This window comes from Tachysurus vachellii, chromosome 24 (genome assembly GCF_030014155.1).
Source record: "Tachysurus vachellii isolate PV-2020 chromosome 24, HZAU_Pvac_v1, whole genome shotgun sequence".
Taxonomy (NCBI): Eukaryota; Metazoa; Chordata; class Actinopteri; order Siluriformes; family Bagridae; genus Tachysurus; species Tachysurus vachellii.
This window is the reverse complement of record NC_083483.1, coordinates 280001-289418: the sequence shown is the minus strand read 5'-3', so window position 1 is coordinate 289418 and position 9418 is coordinate 280001. Positions and strand designations below refer to the sequence as shown.

General features: G+C 42.2%; 1 protein-coding gene across 1 annotated transcript; it reads left to right on the top strand.

The window, feature by feature from the left end:
- Window positions 1–837: 837 nt before the first annotated feature.
- Window positions 838–3517, top strand: elfn1b (extracellular leucine-rich repeat and fibronectin type III domain containing 1b). Its single transcript, XM_060860446.1, has one exon. The coding sequence runs from the start codon at window positions 838–840 to the stop codon at window positions 3268–3270; it is 2433 nt and encodes an 810-aa protein (XP_060716429.1). The 3' UTR covers window positions 3271–3517.
- The last annotated feature ends 5901 nt before the right edge of the window (window positions 3518–9418 follow it).

Below are 9418 nucleotides of genomic sequence, written 5' to 3'. Positions count from 1 at the left end.
TACAGACACCCACAGGAGATTACAGACACCCACAATGTCTAGTCTTGCTGTGATTGACAGGTTAGTGAGAGTAAAGGTCTCCCACACAGACAACCCAAACAGCCCTGCCAGTTTTGCCCTTGTCATGAATGGCTGTGGCATCGCTGAGAATTGAACCCAAACACAGTGTGTATTTACAAACCTTTTGGCATTTTAACTGATAAAACCAGATCTACACCTGATCTTCTTTACCTCTTCTCACAGTAAACCTTATCAATATTCCTGAGCTCAGAGTACGTTTCAAGTAGAAAGAGAAAAATATGTGTGTCCTGATGGGCTATACAGTACAATTGGACAAACTAATTTTAATAGTGAAATCATAGTGTGAATGCTGCTGAGCTTCTCTAAACAATCTGCTCTGTATGTGTGTTGTATGTTAACGAGCCATTAATAAATATTTGGTTTCAGACGGGATTCAAATCTGAAAGCCAAGTGCTCTGGTATATTATGTCATGTCTCATGTTCATTATCTTCTTTTTCAGGGTCCAAGATGGCAGATATGGGGCGTACACACCAGCAATTGTTCACCAGCAGTTTAGGGAACATGGCAATGGTTCAATCTGACCAGAGACTGTACAAATCTGGGTTCATAACAATGTCCTTTTCATGAGCGAGGAGTCCACCAAGGTGTTCTGCTCTGATTGGACTATAACTCTGAAGGAACAGTCCAGATCAGCTCAATTGCTCACAAACATTAAAGAGGACATTACAGGTGTGAGAGGACTGCAAAAGTAAATAACTGTCTGCACATTATTTGTTCTCCCAGTGGGTGAACCTGTGCTACCAACTGTATGAGCCATGAAGGAAACACATGTGACACATTCAGCTCGGCCAAGTGGAAATATTAGCGGTATAGTGACCAGTGCCTTACTCGGGTGGACCATGGCTGTTTTCTTTTTTTCATTTTCACACATGCCAGTGGCCCAAGCTGATTGTTGGCTAATTGAAGGGGAAAAGGGGTTTGTGTGGTTGGCGATCTGCAGCCAGAACCAGCCACCGTATGAAGCGATTCCACTACATATCAACAGCACTATTGTTGACCTACGGCTCAATGAAAACAAGATTCGGAGCATCCATTTTTCTGCTCTAAGCCGCTTCAGCAACCTCACCTACCTTAACTTGACCAAGAATGACATCTCCTACATAGAAGATGGAGCTTTTTCTGCTCAGTTCAATTTGCAAGTACTGCAGATTGGTTTTAACAAGCTAAGGAACTTAACAGAGGGTATGCTGCGAGGATTGGGGCGTCTGCAATACCTCTACCTTCAAGCTAACCAGATTGAGACTGTCTCACCTAATGCTTTCTGGGAGTGTCCTGCTATTGAGAACATCGACCTCTCCATGAACAGGATTCAACAGTTGGATGGAAGTACGTTTCGTGGTCTATCAAAGCTAACAACGTGTGAGCTCTACTCAAACCCATTCACATGCTCCTGTGAACTAATTGGATTCCTGCGCTGGTTGGTAGCATTCCCAAACAGGACAAGTGAAAGGATGGTGTGTGATACACCAGCTGGCTTTTCTGGCTATAGCCTCTTAAGCCAAAATCCAAGGATGCCAACATACCGGAATGCTTTCCATGCTCTCTCTACTGTCTGCACAGATGATAATGTGACCCCGTACCTGCTTGGATCCTCAGATGGAGGTACCCCCACAATCCTGCCAGATCTGAGCCCTTGTGGATTGGAAGACTGCCCTTCAGGGACACCACCAGATGAACCCATCAGCATCAGCCCAACGTATTTTGACCCAGATGCCCGTCCAATCATGAAGCTTAAAGAGGTGACACACACAAGTGCAGTTATCACAATCCAGATACCAAATCCTTTCAGAAAGATGTACATTCTTGTCCTTTACAACAACAGCTTCTTTACAGATATACAAAACCTTAAAAGCCAAAGGGAAGAAATTGAGCTGCTCAACCTAAAGCCCCACACAAACTACACTTACTGTGTGGCCTCCATACGCAATTCTCTAAGATACAATCATACATGTTTGACCATTTCCACTGTTACACGGACAATGAAGGAGCAGGTTCCAAATGGTTCGACGGCTACTCATTATATCATGACCATATTGGGTTGCTTCTTTGGAATGGTCATTGTACTTGGTGTGGTGTATCACTGCCTGAGAAAACGTAAACCTGAAGATGAATCAAAGAGCAAAAAACTTAAGATGAAAAGGAATTTGATAGAGATGAAGTATGGGGCTGAACTGGAAAGTGGACCTATCTCTCAGCTATCACAGAAACAAATGATGTCCACTGTCGAGCCCATTCAAAGGATGCCTTATTTACCAGCCGCCAGTGATAAAGACCCATACAAGGTACAGGAACTCTCTGGAACTCCCAAAACAACAAAAGGAAATTACATAGAAGTAAGGTCAGACCAGTCAGATCGCATTGAATGCAGCATTCCTCCATCTGAGAACAGCCAAGGATCTGTGGCAGAAATATCCACAATAGCCAAGGAAGTGGACAAAGTGAATCAGATTATCAACAACTGCATCGATGCACTTAAATCTGAATCAGCCTCTTTCCAAGCAGTAAAATCTGGAGCCATCTCAGCCACTGAGCCTCAGCTGGTTCTTACATCTGAGCACCCAGCAGGCAAGTCCGGTCTTCTATCCCCTGTATATAAAGGAGGATATCACCACCCTCTACAGAGGCATCACAGTATGGAAGCGCCACTGAAACGGGCCAGCACTTCGTCAAGTGGTTCTTTGCGCAGTCCTCGGTCTTTCCGTTCAGATGGCGCCTATCGCACAGAGTCAAAGTACATCGAGAAATCTTCTCTAGATGAGTCTGGGATTCTGACGGTGACCCCAACTTCTGCGATACTTAAGTCAGAGGCAGAAAGAATGCGACACTACACAGAGCACCGGCACTCATACCCTGGCCCACACCACATGGAGGAGCAACTTGAGGTTTCTTCAAGCAGGAAATCGTCAATCTTGGAGCCGCTAACACGCTCTCGGCCATACGAGCTGTCATATTCACAGCTTTCACCACAGTACCACAACCTCAGTGGCTACTCCAGCCCAGAGTACACCTGCAGGCCATCCCTGAGTTTGTGGGAACGGTTCAAACTCCACCGCAAACGCCACCGGGATGAAGAGGAATACATGGCTGCCGGTCACGCATTACGGAGAAAAGTACAGTTTGCTAAAGATGAGGACCTCCATGACATCCTCGACTACTGGAAGGGTGTGTCTGCCCAACAGAAATTATGATTGCTTATTTTATTTAAGTGTTTATTTAAAAAGTGTCTGAATAAAACTCACTTCACTCTCTGGACCAAATAAAGACAGTCTTCATTAAAGCTGCAATAAGTAACTTTCAGTGATTTAGGGATTTAAATTTAGTCATCTCTGGTCTGAACACCAGTTGTGTTACACACACAGTGAGCATCAATTCAATGCTCATTTAAAACAAATTTCAAGACAACAACTGGGAGAACAATCCAGCAGCAGAATGTTAACAGGCTAATTGGCTAAGAAGCTAGCTAACTGAAAAATTACATAAGAATCTGCAAGTAAATCAGCACAACAACAAAACATAACTGAACCATGAACTAGTCATACTAACATACAAACATGATACTAGTCAGCTAATTAGCTAGATTTGCAAAAAAAAAAAAAAAAAAAAACACCATTACTGAATTAACCAAGCAACACCACTAGCTAGCAAATCTGGGTAACCGCGGTTAAATTACAGAGCTCCTCATAACCTTTAAAATGGCAAGCTAATATTCATTATCACTGATGAAATTCTAGCTAATATTACCCTGTGGTGGCATGTGTTAGCTAGCTGTGTTGCTTTTTACACTTATTATTTTACACTAATTGATTCAGGTGAGAGAACCTTTGTGTTTTATCATCTTTTAATACTCAGAGTTAAGCAAGTGAGTTGCAGAAGTGAAAGAACACCAAGTTTAAGTCTTCTTATTTCTGTACTGACACTTTAATACAAAAACACAAAGTTACATACTGCAGCTTTAAATAGAAACTCACTCATTTTTGGAGTTAGAGTAGCTTAGATAGAATGAAATCACTAGCTATTTTTGCTATTTGACAGTAAGGCGTTATTCACTAGCTCTTATGGGAAGGAATAAAAAGTAATAGATGACTTTTAACAGTATTAACCTCAAATTAAAACATTTTTATATATCACTAATTATAAAAGTAATTATAGGGTATTATATATTGTCTAATTCTTATTACTATCATTATTATTATCGCAATCATCATCATCAGTCATCTCATCATTCTAATTATTATTAAGATTATTCTTATTGATTACTCTAATGAATCTTTGGTTATCGCATGGCCGTGTCCTGTGACAGTATATTGACTGTTGTGCACTCGGAACAAAGAACTTGATCAAAATGTCTGCCGAACACTGTTTCACGTAAGAGTTCTAAAAACAAAAAAAAAACTAAACAAAACTGTGCTACTTTTTTTTCCAGTGGTCAAAAGGATTGCTACAGAGTTTTCAAGGGAATCTGTATAAAAAAAAAAAAAAGAAAAAGAACACAGAAGCACACGTGTTGTCTTTTACAACAAAACAACTTAAAAAAACAGCTTCTGTTCATGCTCTTTTTGTAAAATTTCTGTTCAAATCTGCAATGAATGTCTCAAGTCCTTAAGGATTGCACTGTTTAACTGCACAAAATACACACACACACACACACACACACACACACACACACACACACACACACACACACACACACACATTTAGAAGAATTTAGGATGATTATTCTAGCCTTTTATAACTTCTTCACTACCACCAAAATATTTATGTTATGGTTTATCCGTCTTTGTCTGATCACGGAGATAAATTATTTTTTTCTTTTTAAAGGCCTGAATCTCTTCTCTGAGAAATGAAGCACTAAACAGCTACAACCTCCAAGTGCAAGTAAAATTAATTCCCTTACAGAAAATTCACAGTGTCACGTGAAAGTGTAATTTAACACAAGGCAATTTTAAATAATAATGGAATTTAATATTATTATAATAAATTATGTAAAAGTAAAACAATGAAATTTACTGTGGGGAAAAAATTATTATTTTTGAAATCAAACAAATAAATGTCATCGAGGAAAATTTGAGTGAAAGTAAACAAGTTTTGATTAAACCTGTGAGAAATGTGCAGCTTGTGTGAGGGCTCTGAGTGTAAACATCACAGTGTGTGTTTTTCCTTCAGCTCTTGCAGCAGATGTAAAGTGCTGAGGGCGGTAAGTCTCGAACTCACTAATCTTCCTTCACAGACAGTAACGCTGATAGACCGTTTAGACTCACGGCCTGGAAACAAATCACAAAGTCTGCTGTCTACAGGAGACCAGGGCGCCAGGTACAGACCTGGGTGTCAGGTACAGACCGGGGCGTCAGGTACAGACCGGGGCGTCAGGTACAGACCGGGGCGTCAGGTACAGACCGGGGCGTCAGGTACAGACAAGGGCGTCAGGTACAGACCGGGGCGTCAGGTACAGACCGGGGCGTCAGGTACAGACCGGGGCGTCAGGTACAGACAAGGGCGTCAGGTACAGACCGGGGCGTCAGGTACAGACCGGGGCGTCTGGTACAGACCGGGGCGTCTGGTACAGACCGGGGCGTCAGGTACAGACCGGGGCGTCAGGTACAGACAAGGGCGTCAGGTTACAGACCGGGGCGTCAGGTACAGACCGGGGCGTCAGGTACAGACAAGGGCGTCAGGTACAGACCGGGGCGTCAGGTACAGACCGGGGCGTCAGGTACAGACAAGGGTGTCAGGTACAGACCGGGGCGTCAGGTACAGACAAGGGCGTCAGGTACAGACCGGGGCGTCAGGTACAGACAAGGGCGTCAGGTACAGACCGGGGTGTCAGGTACAGACCGGGGTGTCAGGTACAGACCGGGGCGTCAGGTACAGACCGGGGCGTCAGGTAAGACAAGGGCGTCAGGTACAGACCGGGGCGTCAGGTACAGACAAGGGCGTCAGGTACAGACCGGGGCGTCAGGTACAGACCGGGGCGTCAGGTACAGACCGGGGCGTCGCCTTGGGATGGGGCATCAGCTACCTGCAGAGGCTCATTTTTAAACAGTTAGATGTATTAAATTTTTACCATAGTTTACATCAATACAACATTCCATTAGCTGCATAGTTAAGATGAGACACTACACGTAGAAGTGTTCCGAGTTTTGGAGAAATCGCTTGTCTAACGTTTATCACCTTCTGAAAACATTCAAATGCACACTTTGGGAAGAATTGTTGGATTTACAGTTTACAGTTTGTACTAAAATAACGCTGTGTTTTATTGATGAAACAATAAAAAGACAATCCAGTTTTTTGCGTAGTGTCTCTGAGAAAAAAACATTTTAATTCATTAACATCCAAATGACATTTGATTAAATATGCAAATTTATACCTGTGTGATTAGATGAAGCCTTATTTGCATAACAAATATAAATAAATATAGTAAAATAAAATATATATATAAATAAATAAAATAAAAGATTATAATGATTATTTGGAAATATATATTTTTAAAACCCCACTCACTGTAATGTCTCGCCTTAATTATTCTTCTCTAAAAATGGAGTGAAATATCTGTTATTTAATTATTCATATTAAAAAAGTTGGCTTCCTTTATTCGGTTTAATTGAAGCTGAATTTTTTCCACATTTAAAAAGTTTCCACCAAAGAGAAGCCGTTAAAATGGAGAATCTGTTCTTGTGTATAGGAAAGTGTTCAGATCTGAGAGGGTGAAGGTTTTCCAGACCTCCTTCATCCTTTGTTTGTTTCATTCCTTTAATTGAGTGCAGCTGAAGGATGAAGAGTTTTCTTTCCTCAGAACACTCAGGTGATAATTACACACAACTCAGTGAACACACCGAAAACGTGGATGTGTTAATGACTGTGTTAACAATTTGGTGAAGATCACTTCATTATAATTCCTGTAGACATCTGATTACAGATCTGACCTTCACCTTAATCTCCTCCCTCGATTCTCATACAGAAATCTTTACTAGTCATATTTTACAATCAGTTCAACTAGTCAGAACAATTCAACCTAAATTACCCACAATGCTGTTGTGGTAAAGGTCCAGTGAGGTTTCTCCCTTGCTTCATTTCTATCTGAAGAGAGCGATGCGGCGGCGCTTTAGTGTTTTAGTCTGTCCATCTCTCTCACCTCTGCATCTAATATCACCACCACTTCCATTGTGTTTGTCATTTCCTACAGTGTAGCTCAGCGTTGCTTTGCATTCTGAGAGACTGAGTCCAGGTTTAGCTCTAACGCTGGAGGCTGGTGCTGAAAAATGAAAAGTGAGCCAGAAAAGATCTTGAAACCTAACATGGGGTTTCGCGTATTAATCTCCTGTAAAAGTGACAAGGACAGTGACAATGATGGGGCAGTGACAGTGACAAGGACAGTGACAGTGACGGGGCAGTGACAAGGACAGTGACAGTGACGGGGGCAAGTGACAAGGACAGGGATAGGGACAAGGACGGGGCAGTGACAAGGACGGGGCAGTGACAAGAACGGGGCAGTGACAAGAACGGGGCAGTGACAAGGTCAGGGACAGGGATAGGGATAGGGACAAGGACAGGGCAGTGACATGGACGGGGCAGTGACAAGGACATGGACAGGAACAAGGACAGGGCAGTGACAGTGGCAGGGGCAGTGACAAGGACAGGGACAGGGACAAGGATGGGGCAGGGACAGTGACAGGGACAGGGACGAGATCGGGGCAGTGACAGGGACAGGGACGAGGTCGGGGCAGTGACAGGGACAGGGACAGCGCCCCCTGTGACCCCAGATAAACACACAGCCATTAAATTTACACAGGAATAAGAACAACACAACAGAGCACCAAGCAACAAACACAGAGTGACTGAACACACCACACACCTGAGTGTATACAGATGGGCTGTGATTCAGGTGGAGTTTAACTTCAGAATTCTGATAAATGACACTTACTGAAATCTTCATTTTCTTTGTGTTTGGTCTTTTCTAACGGTCCAGAGCCTTCAGCTAACTGTAACAATGTGGAATGTTGTTGTTTAAATCCCTCTGAACATCATGACATGATCCAGAATGTTGTTGTTCCTCTGATTATCCCGAGGACTGCAGTTTAATCAGGTTCATTCCTCTTCAGAACCACGTGTGAAGAAGTGATGATGTGGTCATGGTCTGAGGGATGGCAGGCCTTATAACTGTGACGCTTTTTTATCTCTAGTCTCTATTGTGCAGCCTTCACCTAGGCCGTGATATTAACATGAAGGATACTTCTAGACTTTAGAGCTAAAAATGGATCATTTGAAATGTGCTTATCTCCATTTATAAAAGTAAAAAAGGGGATTAACATTTCAGACAAAGTGTTTAACAATGTCACCAGATTTTTCCTTACAGCCTTAAAAACAATGTTAGTTTTGTTGTTTTTTCCTTTTCTATTGATGTAGCTAATCGATGTGAACCTGCACCACTGAAAAACTGAGAAAAACAAACTTCTCACCTCATCTCTTCATCTGTACGTAACCTTCATGCTTTGTGAGGCTCAAACTGTGACTGTAGCACCTCTGCATCTTCACAGACGTTTTACTGAACGAGGATGAGGATAAGCCTGGACTGGACTGGAATCATCTGTTTGTTACATGGTTCTGGTGGATCACAAAGGGCTTTTTGGTCTGATGGAAACTTCAATGAGCACAATAAAAAAAATCTGTTTATTTCTTAGTTAATAAAATGCTGCTTTTTGTTTTGTCCTTTTTTGTGGTCAGATAGAAAATGATGTGAATTACAAAAGTAATTTTTGTGTTTAGAGTCAGTTTGTGTTGAGAACCTAGACTACACTACACTACAGTACACTACACTACACTACAGTACACTACACTCCAGTGCACTACACAACACCACACTACACTACACCACACTACACTACAGTACACAACACCACACTACACTACAGTACAGTACACAACACTACACTACACCACAGTACACTACAGTAAACTACACTACAGTACACAACACTACACTACACCACAGTACACTACAGTAAACTACACTACAGTACACAACACTACACTACACACCACAGTACACTACAGTACACTACAGTAAACTACACTACACCACAGTACACTACACTACACTACTCTACACACTACACAACACTACTCTACACTACACTACACCACAGTACACTACACTACACTACTCTACACACTACACAACACTACTCTACACTACACTACACCACAGTACACTACACTACACTACTCTACACACTACTCTACACACTACACTACACTACTCTACACACTACACTACACTACAGTACACAACACTACTCTACACTACACTACAGTACAGTACACTACACTAAACTACACTAC